We start from the raw sequence: 17553 nt of genomic DNA, 5'->3' as shown, positions 1-17553 counted from the left end.
ATTAAGAAGAAAGAGAGCACTGGTGAGCTCAGTAATAACAAAGTTCTCTACAGTTGATGACTGAAGGATTCTCACCATAATGAGGAAAAATCCCCAAACACCTGTCCGACAGACCAGAAACACTTTTCAGGAGGCAGGTGTGAATGTGTCAGTGACTATTGTCTGCTGAAGACTTCATGAACAGAACTACAGAGGCTACACTGCAAGATGCAAATCGCTAGTTAATCGCAAAAATAGGATGACCACATCACAGTTTGCTAAGAATTACCTAAAAGAGCCTGCAGAGTTCTGGGAAAAGGTCTTGTGGACCAATGAGAGGTGGCAAGAGCAAAGTATGGACGCTAAAAGGAACTCTCCAAGATCCGAAGAACCCCCCCCCCGCCATCTCTGAATTATTGTGGTGGGGGTGCCATGGTTTGGGCATATGTGGCTGCGACAGGTAATGGCTCACTTGTCTTCATTGATGATGTAACTGCAGATAGCAGCAGCAGCAGAATTAATTCTCAAATTAGTGTACATGCTCACATGTATGTGCGTGTGTGTGTCTGTGTGTGTGTGTGTGTGTGTGTGTGTCCTGCACCCACTCTCCTCTGCCATACATATCCTTCTTGGCATTCAGACTGTTGGGGGCGTGTCTGTGTCGCAGCTGGGAGGCTGGGCTGTGGACGCTGGCGGCGTTTCTGTAGGGCAGTGCAAATGGCTGCATGGAAGTCGATCTCTGCAGTGCGGGTGAAACTTCCAGAGCAGACCCCTACATGTCTGCGATCCAGGGGCGTGCAGATCCAATCCGACTGGACCCCGCATGTGCCTCCAGCGCCTTGCCCATTCCCAGAGGTCCCCAGTGAGGAGGAGAGGATTCACCCTCAGTTCCAGCTGTAATCAGAGCCGTGGATCCGTTGTGCAACAGCAGACGGCACGTCTGCCCACTGGCGTCTTGAACATAAGGCAGTCAATTCTATGCAGTTTTATTTTGATATTTACAGAGACACTATCAGAACGGTGCTCTGCAGGAAAATTGGGAATCCCTTGGCCTGAACCCCCAGATAAACAGCCGGAGGTTAAAAGACACCCCAGTGGGAGCAAAAACACTCAAACAGCAGTGAGAAGAAAAAAAATCCCTAGTGGTGAAAAATCTTGGCATAGCCCATCTTCCATGGGCCGACCCAGTGTCAGCAGGTAGTTAGGTTAAATGCTAATAGGGAGTCTACCTGGCAAATAATCACAGTGGGTGGGCAGATTATAGCCAAGATTATTAGACTGATGGGAAAAAAAATGACAGTCCAAGCAAGGAAGCTTATATTAATAGGCAAGACAAGTACCTCAGTGCTTCCAGGTTGCGTCGTGGAGTGATGGATCAAATGGATCGAGCTACTTTCCTCCATTTCCTCTCTGCCAGCATCTGGGAGGGGCTGGGGCATTGCTATTAAATCGCTGGGTTCTGCACCCTGTGGATGCTGTTGAAAATTCTTGTAACATGAAATTAGCATCTTACTGACAGGCTCTGCCTTTCCATTGTCTCGGATTCATTTCCCATGTAAAAGGCATCAAAGGACTGCTTATTCCCTCCAAACCCAAATACAAAAACATGCCCAGAAATCTGCGCTATCGCTCAGTTCTGTGTAATCCTTTTTGGCTCTTTGCGTTTGAGTTTTTGGAATTATGTGTCATCTTCGTCACTCAGTTAACAAGATTTCACTCACTGCCTGCAGTATTTCCTAATGTTAGCTGAACATGCATCTGATTATTTCTCTTCAAATCCTTCCTTCACCCCATTTTGCTATCTTGTTTTTAATCACGGCTTCTCCGCTAGGACTGAAATTAGGATTAAAGCATCATTCGACTTCTTAAGATGTTTGAAACGTGGTGTTTATTTTGCAGGGGAATGTTCGTGCCAAGATTTTTGTTTGGTTTGTGATGTGAAGACTTAATAATGTGTTTATTTTTACATCTGATATCACCTCTGGTTATTTACCGTAGTGAGAAGGAGGCAGTCATGGTGCCACACACGTGGGCTTGTGATAATGCGTCAGCGCGTTTGTTAATAGCCACATGAGTGTAGTAGAACTGTTATATCCATTTGGCGCTATAAAAATTGATGGCCTAATTCAGTGAAGTTCTTGTTCAGCTCAATTCAAATCTAATCTAATGGTGGGGTACACTTGGCGTGACAGTATTTTGTTGTGGTCCCTGGACAGTTAACGTATATTAAGCTGTACATTGAGCTGTTTGTTGACTCTTTTGACCTCCGCCTCCCTGGCTGTGTCCCGCAGAGGCCTTTGAGATGGTACTGCGTCACGGGCGGAACGCCACCCTCCAGATGCTGCGGGACGATTTCTCTCCCCTGAGGGGCGGGGCCAACGGGGCGGTGGGCCAGCTCTTCCTGGACGTCTCGCTCTACATACTGGGCTCGGACTCCCGGGTGGACAACATCGTGGCCTCCTTCTTCGACCGGCTCTTCCCGCTGGCTTACCGCCGGCTCCTCGGCGGGGGGGCGGGGGCGGCGGTCTCGGAGGACTGCCTGCGCGGGGCCTGGAGGGACGCGGGGGCCTTCGGCCCGTACCCCAAGATGATGATGACGCGGCTGTCGCGCTCGCTGCTGGCCACGCGCGTCTTCCTGCAGGCGCTCAACCTGGGCATCGAGGTGGTGAACACCACGGACCACCTGCGGCCCGGGCGCGACTGCGGCCGCGCCCTCCTGCGGCTCTGGCACTGCCCGCGCTGCCTGGGCCTGCTGGCCGCCCGGCCCTGCCGCGGCTTCTGCCTGTCCGTCATGCGGGGGTGCCTCGGGGGGGCCGGCGAGGTGCAGCCCCACTGGCGGGGGTACGTGGAGGGGCTGGGGACGCTGGCGGGGGCCATGCGGGGGGAGCAGGACGTGGAGGCGGTGGTGATGCGCCTGCACGCGCTCGTGCGATTGGCTCTCCACCACGCCCTCACCACCCGGAACCGCCTGAAGGCTGTGGTGAGTCAGAGCCTCGGTGTGGGGTCATCTGTGTGTGTGTGTGTGTGTGTTCTGTTCCAAACGCTTACTATCCACACTTAACATACCAAATGTGATGTAAAATGAGTATGTAATATGTTTCAGGTGCACAAAAGTTACCAGGTGTACAGTACATTAGCAAAAAACCAACCAACTTGCCTGCCCTTGTCACTCAGATAATGACACACAGCTGTGGTGTATTATGGGCCATTTTTTGGTGCGTTAATGACAAATATAAATGAGGACAGTAATGACCAAAAGTGAACGATTTGGACAGAAACGGGGGCAATGACCTTTAATGGAAAATTGTCCCATGGTTCAAATCAATATTTTCATTTATTGTGGCCAAGGATAAAAAATATATTACTGAATAATGTCACAAACCTCTAATGAGTTTGTTTTGTAGATGTATGTCTATATTTGTGTGTGTGTGTGTGTGTGTGTAAAGTGGTTGCCAGAAATGGACCTGCCATCTCAATTAGCGTTTATTTGTGATACAGATATTCATTGAAAAACACATGCACCACCCCCACATCAAGAGATACGCATGCAAAAAAAACCCTCTCAGTAAGATCAGAAGTTTGGTTCAATGTGTCCTAACAGCAGCAAAATGCTTTGTTTGCTACCTGCAAGGTCATGAAGCAGGACCAAAACAGCCATTAAATATTGAACATTTTGTGCTCATTGTTCTATGAGGTTGTCGTGGCTGCTGTTTCATAGGTGTCCTTTTTCTTTTTTTTTTGGTGGGGAAAGTGCTGAACCTTTCTGTTTCGCACCATGCCTCTTTCTGGGTGACAGTAACCTGGCCAGCCTCCTGTAGGGGTAGGCCCTCACTGCTCATATATTATTAACGTACACTATGACTTCACTGACTCGGTCCCCTGTGTGTGTGTGTGTGTGCCTGTGTGTGAGAGTGCATGCATGTGTGTGTCTGTGTGTGAGAGAGCGTGTGCGTACATGTGTATGTGTCTGTGTATGTGAGAGGGAGTGTGTCCATGCCTGTGTGCATGCATGCGCGTGTGTGTGTATGCATGTGTCTGTCTATGAATTAATTTGTGGGTAATGAGTTGTTCGTGTGTATATTTGTATGTATGAGCATGTGTGGAAGTGTTTTTCCTGGTCACTGTTTTTGATTTGTGCATGTTTAAAAGCAGTTTTTTGGGAAATATTTACTGTGAAAGGAAAAAATATGCTTGTTTACTGTGTTGTTATTTGTCATTTGTGGACCTGGTTGATATCAGTATACGAGCTGATAAATGACATTAACAATGTGCAAGGTCAGATTTCTGTTAATTATTCAGAGAAGTGGGCCGAATATGCTTCTGCTGGGAAAAGTGCTCTAATGTGTGACCTAATCCTTCAAAACTGTAATTAGAAGCGTTACAATTTCCGCTTATCAGTCATTTTAGCATTTTCTTTTATATGTTCCTTAATCAGTGTAATTCCACAACTGTAGATAGGGCTGTCCCATAATCATCCCTCTCTCTTTCAATTCTGTATGTACAAGTATGGTATCTCTCTCACTCTCTCTCTCTCTCTCTCATTCATCTCATTTAAAATCACAATAGCTAGAGGTCTGACATGGTATGTCTGTTCTGTGCAAAGTTCTTATACTGTTCTGAAAGGGAGCAGTATTAGAACTTTGTTTCAGAATGAAAAACTCATTTGAACTGTCAGCTGAATAAAAAAAGCCTTGATATTATAAAAGAGCTTAAATGATGATTTTGATTGCACGGGGCCTTTAAGATCAAATTATGCCAAACCCTGTGTCTGGGAATAAATTTGGAAAGGGGAGAAAGTTCTGAAAAATGTGGAAGGAGATTTGTTCCATTCAGCAGGGAAATGATTAGGAGAGCCTGGAGCCTTTTTGCATTAACAGCTCAGAGAGAGGAGAACAGTGCTGAATGACAGCCTTGTCCAATCTCCAGTGGCATACTGGACACATCAATGTTCACCTTTTGCTGTTTGTGATTTTAGTATGTTATTTTATAAGGCATATATTTAAAGCTACAAATGATCACAAACATGCAGTTCAGATCAGTATTTGCTACTTGGGTCATGATTTTCAGGTTGAATTAGTGAACTTGGATTTCATGTCATTACCTTTTCAACATTTAGCTATTTTGTTCAGCATGTAGATAAGCACAATTGTAATGGTTTGCTGTAAATGAATAGCAAAGAAATAAATGAATTAAAAAATTTGAATTAGCTAACATTTTTTGTGTTTGAAAATTGCTAATTGCTAAACACCTAAAGCTTTTGTGGTGTTTGCAGCTATATTGCACATGTATTATAATCAATAAATCAAGAAAGCAGTTTATATGAATTTATTTGATATGAATTATAATTTGTGTATTGTTTTTTCATTTGAAAATTGTCTTTAGAAAAACCTGAGTGACTGAGACAGACTTTGCAACTCGGTCTGCATTCGGATTGAAAATTCCAGACAGTTCAAGGAGTGGGTGATGGGTGACATAGAACAGTAGAACCATCACCACTCATTGGCTCAGATGGAGTGGGAGGGATTTCACAAGCAAACTGGACTGTGATTGGATGGACACATTGAGAGGTCAATGCTGTGAATTTGGCTAGGGCATCAGGGAGCCTTCAAATACTATAATTGCCATGCATTTATTGTCTCATCTGAAATTCCTCCAGCACAGTTTTTGCCCTAGCTGCAGCGGAGTGTGAAGTTTCTGCTTGGTCTCCTTAGGGAGGTTTGCCCCCCTACTGACCCTGCAACACCAATTCCAGCACAAATCTGCTTTTTTGCAGGAGGCCTCCCATCCATCCAAGTACAGTACTAACCAAGCAGATCTGCACTTAGTTTTAACCAGCAGGCAGCATAGTATGCAGCGGTATGGCTGATGGCTACGATTATGGTTGGATAGGTGGCATTTATATATTCATGACTAATTTTAGATTCCTATTTAAAATGGGGAATCTTTGATGATCAGTATTATGTAAATCGCTGTTCTGAGGGTTGGGTGTTGGGTGTTGGGGGTGGGGGCTAGTAAGTTAATTTTGAGCCTTGAGCAACTATTCTTGTTAATAGTTATTTCACACAGCGTGACTTGTGCTTTGCAGTGGTCCACTGGTGAAAATAACACAGGGTGGTGAGTGGTGGTATTTGGGTTGTGTTGGAAATGGTCCAAGTCCTGTAAACAAATGGGTGGGGGGGGGGGGGTAGAGGAATGTGCTCTGCCACTGTTTTACATTCAATGAAATGCCCCTGAACTGTCTGGCCGTGTGATGGTTTGAGCTTTGGCAAGAGCAGCAGAGGCCTGTCATTGTAATAGAGCTCATTTTGCATGTTAATTTCAGACAGCAGCATCTCCCCAGCCTATTCTCTCCTATTCCCAGATCTCTAACTTCAAAACAAAAATCTCTCTCATCCTTCTCTCTCTGTCCGTCTTTCTCTCTTCCCCCCCCTTTGTCCGTCTTTCTCTCTCCCCTCCCTTTGTCTGTCTTTCTCTTTCGCCCTTGTCTTTCTGTCTTTATCTCTCCTCCAGTCCCTGTCTCTCGTTCCAGTTCCAATTCTAAAAATGCTTTATTGGCAGGAAATACTTAATACAGTAAATACTGCCAAAGCGTAGTAGTACAAAAAAAAACAACAACAATACAATCAAAAAATATTGAAAATAATATTAAATTAATGAAATAATAGCAGTGATGTGTATGGTCACTCTGTGTCCCTGAGGTTATGACAGGCTGGTGTGTGTTTTGCTGCAACTGGGACTGTAGGTTCTTCTCCCAACAGGATTTTGCTTGTCTCTCATCCTTCTTACTTTGTCTCTCTGTCTAATTCTTCTTTCTGTGTGGCTTACTCTATAATTTTTCTCTATCTTTTTCTCTTCTTGAAATTTGTTTATTTTACTTAGTGAGATTAACTATTCACTGTAATTGTGGTTGTTCTTGTTTGTGAAGTTGCTTCTTATTTGTGTTTGTGATTTAATTTAGCTAATTTTCTTGTTTTCCATTTGTTTTTTTTGCAATGGCTTCATTTTTATTTCAGTGATTGCTTCTATGTTATATTTTATTTTATTCTATTTTATTTCCTCTCTCTGGGCGTGTGTGAGTGGATAATTTTGTATTGCTTGTAATATATGAACACGTAGGACTTGTTTGCTTTTTTCATTCTGTGCAGTAAAGGAGATCTTTAAAGTCAAGAGACTCCTTTTCTCTCTTTCTTATCCTTCTCTCTGTCTCTTTCTTTCTTAATTTTTATACACTTTCACTTTGGCACAGCAATAGAGCATCATAAACCATCCTTCTCTTAGAGGAATACAGAGACAGGAAAGAGAAGTGAAGTAGGGAGAGAGGGAGAGAAAACTTAACAGGTAAAGAAAATGTAGAAACAAGATGGAACCAACAAAAGAAAATGTAATAAGGCGTGGATTTAGTACATGTCCACGAAAATACTCTAAAGTGGTGAAGAGAGACCCTTTCTAAAAGTGTGATCTGGGTATGCCGGCCTCTTGACTCCCAGAATGGGGTTCATTTTCATTGCTAATGGAGCGTGAACACCTTGCCAGCCTCCCACCCGCGCGCGGGGGTTCTGTTTGTCTGTCACCTCTTCTGACCGACGGACCTCCCCCGTCAAGGCCCAGGCCTGTCACTGACGGGCTCCGGCCGTGTCCTCTCTTCACCTCCTCCCTCTCTCCCCAAACCAGCGGCCCCCTCCTGGGCGCGCCGACGCCCGCGGCGCTATCGCGTGGCTCTAGCCCCTTCGCCGCGGAGAGATCCATTTAGGAATTTTCTGCTCGGTCTGAGCCCGGAACATCCTCTGCCCGGTGACTTGTGAAAAGAGGACGTAGCAGCCTGTTTGTTTGTTTGTCGGTTCCACGGGGGATGTTGGTGGATGTCCAGCAGCCAGCTATTTCTGGCCTGTGTCCTAACTGTTGTGCTGCTCCGCGTGCAGTGATCTGCTGGAACTTGGGCACTGGCAGCTGGGCCTGCTCCGAGCGGCCAATCCAAACCCCATGCACTCGCTCGACCTCTGAAAGTCATAGAAGTCATAGAAGTAACATAGACCCTGTCACTTATCTTCCTGTGTGTGCATGGGTCTCTCTCTTGCTCTCTCTCTCTCTCTCTCTCTCTCTCTCTCTCTCTCTCTCTCTCTCTCTCACACCTCTTACTACACATGCCTTCTGTCCTCGTTTCGTTGATCACACATACCATCACTGTTCGTTCGAATCTTCAGCCAGCCTGTCTCCCAAATGCTTTCCCTCATCAGCCACTGGTCAACCCTTAGGCCTCGTGAACTGTTTTATTAGTACTGCCTGCCCTAGGAAACTTCCCACACATCAGTATGGGTCACAGTGTGAGGTCTGGGGGGGGGGGGGGTTACTACAACCTACAGAAGAGAATGGCATATGAGATGGGGCTGCATAATCTGTATGTTTGCGTTTGTGTTTCTTTGGTGATTTGCTCATGTGTGTTGAGAGTGAGGTCACAGGGTCCGTGTTTGTGCGTGTTTGAGCCGGAGGCTGATGACTGTGTGTGTGGGCGGGAGGGGAGTGGAGGGTGTACTGAGGTGTCTCTGTGTCTGCAGGCATAGTGCAGTGCTGCCCAGCTCTGATAATAAGCGGTGGGATATATCACACCTCTTATCTCTCTTGTTTAGTGTTGTTTGTCCGGCCCTAGGTGGTGTTAATACCCTGCTAATGAGTGCCTTTGTGTAGATTACAAGAGGGTTGGGAAAGGGGTGGTGGGGGAGTGGGGTTATTGTAGCTACTTTGAATGTTGTTCTGCGGCGCTTTAAAAAAATAGTAAGTATACAGCAAAGCTATAATCCCCATTAATCATCATTTCATATTAGGGAGAAAAAAAAAAGCAAATACATAAATCGCTCAGGGAAAAACTGCTTCAAACTTTTAATCCAATTTATATGGTCCAAAGTGAGCATTTGGGAGAGAGGGTCTTGGTTCTGGACTGTGATCTAGGAGCAGTCAGGAAGACGTAAAAAATGATGCTTTGGCGTCGGCTGGGACCCAGTGAGACCACAAATTGATTCTGAAATGGCCTTTTGTCTTTCAATTCTTGCTCTAAAGGGGTGCATAAACTTTAAAGGCTTGTGTGGGTTTAAGCAAAGAAGTGATAACCTCACAATTTCAAAATTGATTTCCTGTTGTGCTAGCCGCTCAGCAGTGAAAATTCCACAATCCGGGTTACAACGGTTCCTCATAATTATGTGTATCCCTATGAGGATATAAATGCAAAATATGCATATTTAAATATGATGGAGCGGGTTTCAATTCCGTTTCAATGTAACCCATTATTTGTTGATTGGTCTGTGATAAACCTATAAATCCAGCACCCGGCTCAGTAAATCAAACAAACTCCCGAGTGTGTGTGCCCGCCCGCGCGCGTGTGTGTGGGTGTGTGTGTGACTTCCCCCTTGATGAAGAGGTTCAGTTCAGACAATCTGTTACACCAGAGTGCATCAGTATTCAGGAGGGCCATTGCCGACGTACTCACTTAGGTTAGGGGGAGCCAGGCACAATTAGCTGTTAACATTATGTGGAAGACTTAAGCCCCCAAACAAACCCTCTGGGAAATCAAACCACCGGCAAATCATTTAACCGCAAACAAAACATTAACGTGCATTTGCATTTTTATTGCACCTGAAAAGAATGGCGTGTCTCCACTATCTCAGAGACACAGAGAGAGGCTGTTTTTATTATTGTTGTGTCGTCCTGCATAGAAAACAATACCGTTTATCTCTGCAGGGGAAAAAAAGAGCTCATCTCCATTCCCTTTTTTGGGTACGTGCGGTCATGAACATGAGAAAAGAATCATGCAAAGAAAGGACTGAAAAGGAAAATGAAATCCTTATTTTGTGTCGCGCAAATCCGTCCTCCCTTCTTTCTGAGGAAAGAGCGAACCAAACATGGAACACAGAAAGCAGACCACAATGGCAAGTCTAGATGTCTGAGTTTGTGCTGTTGTCAGGGGTATAATCTATGCTGTGGATTTTGGGCTTGTTCAAAAATGTTGCGCCTTTTTGTTGCTGGCTGTAAACCATACAATAAATATCACACACATACTATTATCTCTTAAATACAATTGGCTATGGGTCTTCATCAAGGCTATTTTTGAGTCCACATCTTACTGACTGACTTCTTGAATGTGAAATGCCACACATGAAGGGGAATTCAGTTTTTTTTTGGAGTTTGTGTGGTGAAATCTTGTAAGTAAAGGATTTTTCTTCCTTTTTTCCTTTCCTCTCTCTCTGCATCCAGGTGAGCAACACGTGCTCTTACTCTCCTCCTAAGCGCGTCTCTCGTTCTGCCACCGTTCGTCTGAACCTCGCCCCCCCAGCCGCTGAGCCCCGCCCAGCCTTGCAGCCTGTGCCCTTTGACCCGGAAGAGACTCTGGCTGGTCGGCGCAGGTACGGGAATGGGATTGGGGGAAGATCTCATTTGAACTGGTTCTCTCAAACAAATAAAGCCATCAGAGCTTTATACATAATCCTTGAGTCAATTTGATCAAGAAAATGTTTTGCTTCTTGAACATCCATACTGGCAGCCGTTGCTAAATTTAAACAACTGCTAAATTATTCAGCACTAATGCTCAGCATGTTACAGGCAGGATTAAAGAAAGAATGAAAACTGCCTCATTAGCGGTTTGTATGGTTTCAGCTATTTCAGATCACCGAATGCTACAATTTTTATACAAACAGCTAGCACCAACCATGCTTTTAGACCTGCAAGTGTTTTGTAAACCGCAACCGTTGCAGAGCAGTGCTGAACATTCTGAGCGCCGTGCTTTCCAAACAGGCCTAATGAAGATCTGGAGCCGGAGGTTGAGGAAGCACGCGTAATAAGCTTCTGCTAACCCCTCTAAAATGCATCTTGTTGTGTTCGGCTGGACCAAATGCACGCCGCATAGGTATACACGTTTTGTGTTCGGTATCCTCGACTGCACGTGCTCAGCACATGACCTAATTAAAAGTGCTAATGAGAGGATGCGATCGCTCACGGACCGCTGGAGCGTCTGTGCAGACAGCGGCGGTGGGAGGCTCATTAGCCGCGACTGCGACTCCAGCTGCGGGAATGACATTGAGCCGACTTTAATGCTGCTATTCCGACTTCGGGCGCGCGCTTCTCGACTCGCTTTAAATGATAAAGTGAACAAAAGAAAGTCATGCTTCAGCTGACTGGAGGTGGGGGCGAGCAAGAGACAGACCTCGCAGCGTGAGGCTTCATGTCAATTAAAAATAAAAATGGAAAGCCGAGCATTTAGTTATACTTCATGAATTGGATTCATCTAAAATCCGCCTCATCTCCTTCCCCGCTAGCTTCTGGCCTGTTTTTTCCCCTCTTGCTCTTTTTCCCTTTTGCACTCTCTCTCTCTCTCTCTCTCTCTTGCTTAAACACTTGTATGCACCATTTCCTTTGAAATTATGTGGCAAAACACATTTGCAAAATATATTATGCCACGGAAATATAATGGTGTGATGACTGGCATTCCATCTGCACCCTGAGAAAATGTTTAAAGATAAAAAAAAGGGATCACTTGTCAGTCCTGGCTAAGAGGGAATGTGCCAGAACGTTTTACCTTTACTGCGAGTACTCGCCTGAGCAGGGGCCTCAAACTCCAGGTCCGGAGGGCCTGGTTTTTGTGATTCAGCAGCCAATTAGGGCTTTGGAAACAAGGTCTGTAGGCTCTTTAGCCAATCGGTGGCTTAACTTAAGCACTTAATTACAGGAACACATCAGAAAGCAGCAGACACAGCGGTGCTCCGGGATTTGACTTTGAGATTCTTACTGTGTTCTGTGAACAGTAACCACAAGGTTGTGTTGTAAGATCCTGGGAGGGAAGGTTATGGCATGCGCCTGAGAAAGCAGCTAACTGAATTCTTGCAGTAAATCTCAAGCTACAAATGGATCATTTGATAATGTTTACAGGGGGTATGTAATAGAATCAAACGGTTTTCTCTTCCTTTCAGGCCATGTATCTGGGAGACCAGCTCTATAATCTAACCTGTTATTCACCAGCTCCCAGTGACATTGGTATGGGCTGTCGAGAGCCCATAGGCAGAGGTGGAAAGTCCAGAGGTCAGAAAGTAGAAGTCCTGCCATGTGTTTCTTCCACCCATGAACCCATGAGCCAGCTGATTTCACTGATTGGTTCTTCCTCCTGGCTGAAGAATTTTGCTAAGTGGCAAAATCATATCATTAAATGATTTTTTAAAAAAGGCTTAAGGTTATGGAGGAAAGTGACACTTGTAATTGTGTTGACCCTTAGTTGCACTACAGACTACTCACGTTAACCAGATTGTGAAACTTTGAATGTTGCTGTTTGTCTGCTTTTATAGTATGTTAAATGTTGAAATTGTGTTGTGTCTGTAATCGACTGCTGCTTTCTTGCCCAGGTCTCTCTTGAAAAAGAGATTTCTAATCTCAATGAGACTAACCTGGTTAAACAAAGGTGAAATAAAATAAAATTTTAAAAAATCCAGGTGATTGGAACAAAATACTGGGGAGGACTTTTACTCGGTGAACCTGGATTTTCCACCACTGTCTATAAGTTACAAGCGTATATGGACTGTATATGATAAATGGGTGGCTGGTCTTCTGCTCTCTGTTCATCTTGCCTGCCTCCATCTCTTCCTCTCTCCTGTGATTTTCCTCAGGGAGTTTATTGCCAGCCTGAAGGGCTTCAGCACTTTCTACAGTGGCCTTGGGGAGGCGCTGTGCAACCAAGAATCAGCCGTGCTCAACGACTCCCTCTGCTGGAATGGACAGGAAGTGACAGACAGGTGAGTTTTGGCTGGTTGGTCCTGCGTGACGTGTGGACTTCTCCAATCCGGAGCGCTGTTCCTAGCTACAAACTGAACACTTCTGTTGCCATTTCAGTAGCAGTTCATATGACACCTCAATATCAACAGAAATAGCACATGGATCTAGATTATATACTCAATCAGTGGTCTAGGACCATGCCCAGAGGCTCTGAAGGGCTGGTGAAAACCAACAGAGCAGGCCGCTCTGCAGGACCAGGGCTGGCAAACTCTAAATGTACGAGATGCTGCTTATCTGAATCCAGGAGAAGATGCTTGGACAGGTCAAGGTTAACGTGGTGCAGACGTTCTGAACCCTGAGTCCCGAGCCAGAGTCAAGCGTGATGTCATTTCTCGCTCACCAACGGGCTGACAGCCTCCCCGAGTAAATCTTCAGCGTGAGGCGAGCTCAAAGTTATTAATGTCTGCCGTCCCCAGCTCAGTTAATTGCCGTTTCGATCGCTTCCACCCTCCGCGCTCTCTTCTCTCGACCGCCCCAAGAAGCCAATTTGGAGTTTGCAATATTTCACTCCTCCTCTCCCCTCACCTCCTGCATCTCTTCTGTATACCACGCCCAGTCCTCCCTCCCTCCCTCCCTCCCTCTCTCTCGACAGGACCTGGCAGAGTGAAGTGCGGTTGAGACGGGCGGGGCAGTTAGAGAGGGGCTGTGATTAACTGCTTCCCTCAGGGAAGGCGATGGAAGGGGGCTGAGGAACCCCAGGGGTTAATTAGGAGCTGAGAGATGGAGAGAAATGGAGAGGAGGAGAAAAGAAGGAGAGGCAGGCAAAGTGGACCCCGCTGATGAACTTTCAATGTCAATTATGAAAAAAATACATTTTATGTATACGGTTCCAGAGTATAGGTTTGAATTGATGGTGTGGTAAAACATAGTCTCCCCCTGCTGGAAATCCACACCACTGACAGAATGTAGTTAAATATTTTATATTTGGGGATGAGATTAAGATTGCTGTATCATCTGACAAGCCCATGCATTTAGTATTTGGAATTTTCACAGCTATGGTCACTTCCACAGTCAGTGTGGACTGTGTAACAGCCAGAGACCCATAAAGTCCGGCTGGAATCCATTGGTCGTGTGGACCGTAATGCAGTCGGTGCATAGTTACGGTCATAGCCACCAGTGCTGCTACAGTCAATTATGAGGACAACTGCCATGAGAGGAGACACTGTTACAATTAGAATAGCGGGTTTTGGAGGAGACCGCATGTCGCAGTCATTCTCTTAACGCATATACACACCCCCGTGTGGCTGGCGATTTAATTCCCCACCATGGCACTTTCTGTTCTCTCTATCCTTTAAACTCTCTCTGCTTCCCCCCTATCTGAGTACAGTGAAGAAAATTCATAAGCAGGGCAGATTGTCTGCTCTTCTTTCAAAATAAAAGGGTAGTTTTTAGTCTGTTTGGCACCAGCCGCACATCATACATCACACCCTGACTGAGCGTTAGGCCTCATTAAATTTGCGATGTGAATAATGACAGGGGTTGAAGCTAGGCTGAGGTCACGCATTGATGGTGAACATTCCCTGTCAATCACGGAGAGTGACAAGCACATCCACATAGACACACATGAACACACACAGTTAAACTTTTAATCTCGTATGTGCTCACACTCTGAGGCTCTGTCTTCTGCAATCTGAAGATTTATCATAAATAAATAGTTAAGAATTGTATGCTTAGACAGTCAGAGATACAGCTTTATCAGTAATAAAATAATTTGTATACATTTTTTCAATGTAGATAAATACCATGTGCCTGAGTTGATATTTATTTTGCTATAATCTGAATTCTCAGCATTCACTAAATTCCTTTTTATAATATTTAAAATATGGAAATGGAGATATAAGTTTTTTTCAGTGGCATTATTTTACCCTTTTGATATGCACCTATTTTCCTTTCCTTTTTTTTTTCAAACAAAATGTGTTTGAATTGTTTCTAATTGCTGATAGGGCTATGAGGAGTAGGTGAAGACTATATGTCTGCTGTGCCATGCGTACGTTTGTCATCAGTTAACCAAAATGTATAACAAAGCGCTTGTCACCAAGTGCTCCTTATTGTATTGTTGCAACCATCCTTATCCACCACTAGGTGGTGATAATGCTACAGTTAAGAGAACAATGCAGCCAGCGGCCTTGAAAGCTCATATATTCATTAAAATATATAGATGAAAACTTATAATGACTATTCACCCGAAATAAAGTTGGAGCACTCTGATAATAGAGAGGACTTCTTGGCAGAAATGACTTCTTTTGTGTGGAGTTTATTTCTGAGACTTTTATATCACAATCTCAGAAATTAAGTCTACACAAAAGAAATAATGTCCGCCTATTTCCATCTTGAACATAATAAAGTCCTCTTTATTATGTTCAACTTTATTTTCTGGTGAATTGCCATTGAAAGTTTTCATTGGTATGTTTTCAATTGTTTATGTAGTTGTAGAGCACCGCTCCCATTTCTGTAGTTAAGCATGGAAGACACACAAAGACTGTATATTCATACCATGTGCCCTCTCTGCCTAGCAACGCCTGTAGTTCACATACAACAAAGGCAGAACAAGGCCATTTTTAGAAGTATGAGGCAAGCTGGAAAAATGTTATCTGATTTTCACCGTAACAAAGGTTCATAAGAATCTGGCCTCTTCTTTCACTTTCTTTCCCTCTGCTCCCCCCCCCTTTTTGACTTTATTTCTCCCCCCCAAAAAAGAAAAAAAGCTACCAAGCACCTGTGTCCCATTTCCTTCCTGTGCCTCAGGTTCCTAGGTACTGGACCGAAGCGGACCCAGCCACACGGTCCAGAGTCCAAACACAAGGCACCTGAGCCCGTCATCAGCCAGATCATCGACAAACTGAAGCACATCAACCAGGTGGGTGGGGAGCAGTCGCGGGGAAGGAGGGGATTACCGCTCTTCTGTGTTTACCAAGGATCACGAGCCATTGTCACGTTAAGCGTAGCTGCCTCTTCTCTCCCACTGAAGAGCAATGTGGAAGTGAGTTGTGTGTTACCCTCAGCAACTTCTTTCAACCAATATGCATTCTGTAAAGATGTCTTGAAGATGTCTTTTTAAAAGTCGGTTATCAATTATATCCAACTAGTGAAAACCAAGTGACTCAACGCTAATAAAGACAAAGAACTCAAGAAGGACCAGAGAGTCTGAACGGACTTGCTCTGCTGCAGCTTTAACGAGACGCGCTCTTATCTGCAGACGTGCCCGCCTGAGCAGCAGTGTGGAGATAAACAAGCACAGGAGCATTATTAACGCACGGGCCCAGCCGCGCTGCGTTAGCCACACGCGTGCCGCCCTGGTGAGGATCACGTTGCCTGGAATGTTCCGGCATCGCCGTACGCGCGTTCCCCCGGGGGGTCGCTGACTGACGGGTTGCCGGGGCGTCCTCGAGCGCGCGGCGCGGCGACGACTTCGCCGCGGGGCTTCGGAAAAACGCGAGGGACTCGAAGCCGCCCCCTCTTCCGCGAGCGCACAAAGGCTACAGGCTAACGGCACCCCTCCCCGAGGGACCAAAAACCACCTCCCCTTTCCTTTCACCCGTGTGTGTCTGCCCCTCGGTCGCACTCCCTCTGTCTGCCCTGGATCTATCCATCACGTTTTTTTGTGGTGCCTTTCACACACAGGTTGTTGTAAAACTCTTCTCAGTGGACTTTCTCTGAGGCAATAGAGAAGTAAATAAAACAGAGAAAACCGAACTCACCCGAAGCGCATTGAATCGCGCCGCTGTCTCGCCGCCTTGCCTGCTGGCGGAACGGCGGTCGTTCCTCACTGCTTGCCTGCTGGCGGAGCGGCGGTCGTTCCTCACTGCTTGCCTGCTGGCGAAGCGGCGGTCGTCCTCACTGCTTGTCCTGCGGTGGTCAGCCAGCCCCCGTCACAGGAGAGGTGCCGTGATCCCAGGCCCAGCTGACCGGGCTCTTACTGCCCGTCCTGTATTTTCAGGACCTGGAAGACATTTTGAGTGGAGTGAGCAGTACCGTCCGGCCTGTTTGGGAAGTACAGAGAAGTGCGCGTAGGCAGGACTGAGTTGTCCGCGTGTGTACAGGCGTCTAGGTTTGGTTCTGACTGGGGGCTGGTGGAGCATTGTGTTACAGTCCCCGTGGTCAGGGCGTAGGTCAGAGTTCACCCCAGGTGTACCCAGTGAAGGCTCGCGTGCGGCTCATGGGCTGTAGTGAGGCCTTAACATGCTGTGGCATTGCATTCAAGTGGCGCTCGTAGAACTACGTGACCCTGACCTACTGAAACCCTGGAGCTCCTGCACAGCTGGGAGCTGTACATGGTGACCTTCGACCCCACGCTACACTCGCACGCACATACGCACATGCACCCACACACAGGCATGCACACGCACACACACACACGGACACATACACACACACACACACACACACTCTAACACACACACACACACACGACATCACACACACCCACACACACACGCACACACACTCTAACACACACACACACACACACACACACACACTCTAACACACACACACACACACACTAACACACACACACACACACGCACACACGCGTGTCAGTCCTGCGCCGGTTAGCCTGACCGTGTGTCCGTGCGTCTGAGTGCTGCAGTGTTTATGGTGCGGGACAGTTGTGGTGGGATCTGTGCGGGGGGATGACTGGCCCCTTTGTGTGGGACGGGCGGCTGCCGGAGCAGAGCCCACAGGCACGCGCTGCCAGGAACTCTGGGGCAGACCTCCACACCGCATTAATGTGTTTGTTTATGGACTCCGTACGAGTGTGTGTGTGTGTGT

At 46.2% G+C, this 17553-nt stretch overlaps 1 protein-coding gene across 4 annotated transcripts in view; it reads left to right on the top strand.

The window, feature by feature from the left end:
- The window catches only part of LOC135263041 (glypican-3-like), a 79571-nt gene that overhangs the window by 37550 nt on the left and 24468 nt on the right, over positions 1-17553 (top strand). For 3 of the 4 annotated variants that reach the window (XM_064350612.1, XM_064350613.1, XM_064350614.1), the window contains exons 3-6: positions 2271-2959; positions 10222-10370; positions 12618-12743; positions 15529-15640. In XM_064350612.1, the coding sequence (XP_064206682.1) occupies positions 2271-2959; positions 10222-10370; positions 12618-12743; positions 15529-15640 (1076 nt within the window). Of the gene's footprint in view, positions 1-2270; positions 2960-10221; positions 10371-12617; positions 12744-15528; positions 15641-15979; positions 16496-17553 lie in introns of those variants that run through there. The other variant, XM_064350615.1, reaches the window with a different exon arrangement.

The sequence above is a fragment of the Anguilla rostrata genome, chromosome 9, assembly GCF_018555375.3.
Source record: "Anguilla rostrata isolate EN2019 chromosome 9, ASM1855537v3, whole genome shotgun sequence".
NCBI lineage: Eukaryota > Metazoa > Chordata > Actinopteri > Anguilliformes > Anguillidae > Anguilla > Anguilla rostrata.
The sequence above is the reverse complement of the archived record's forward strand: the minus strand, read 5'-3'. Positions and strand labels throughout refer to the sequence as shown.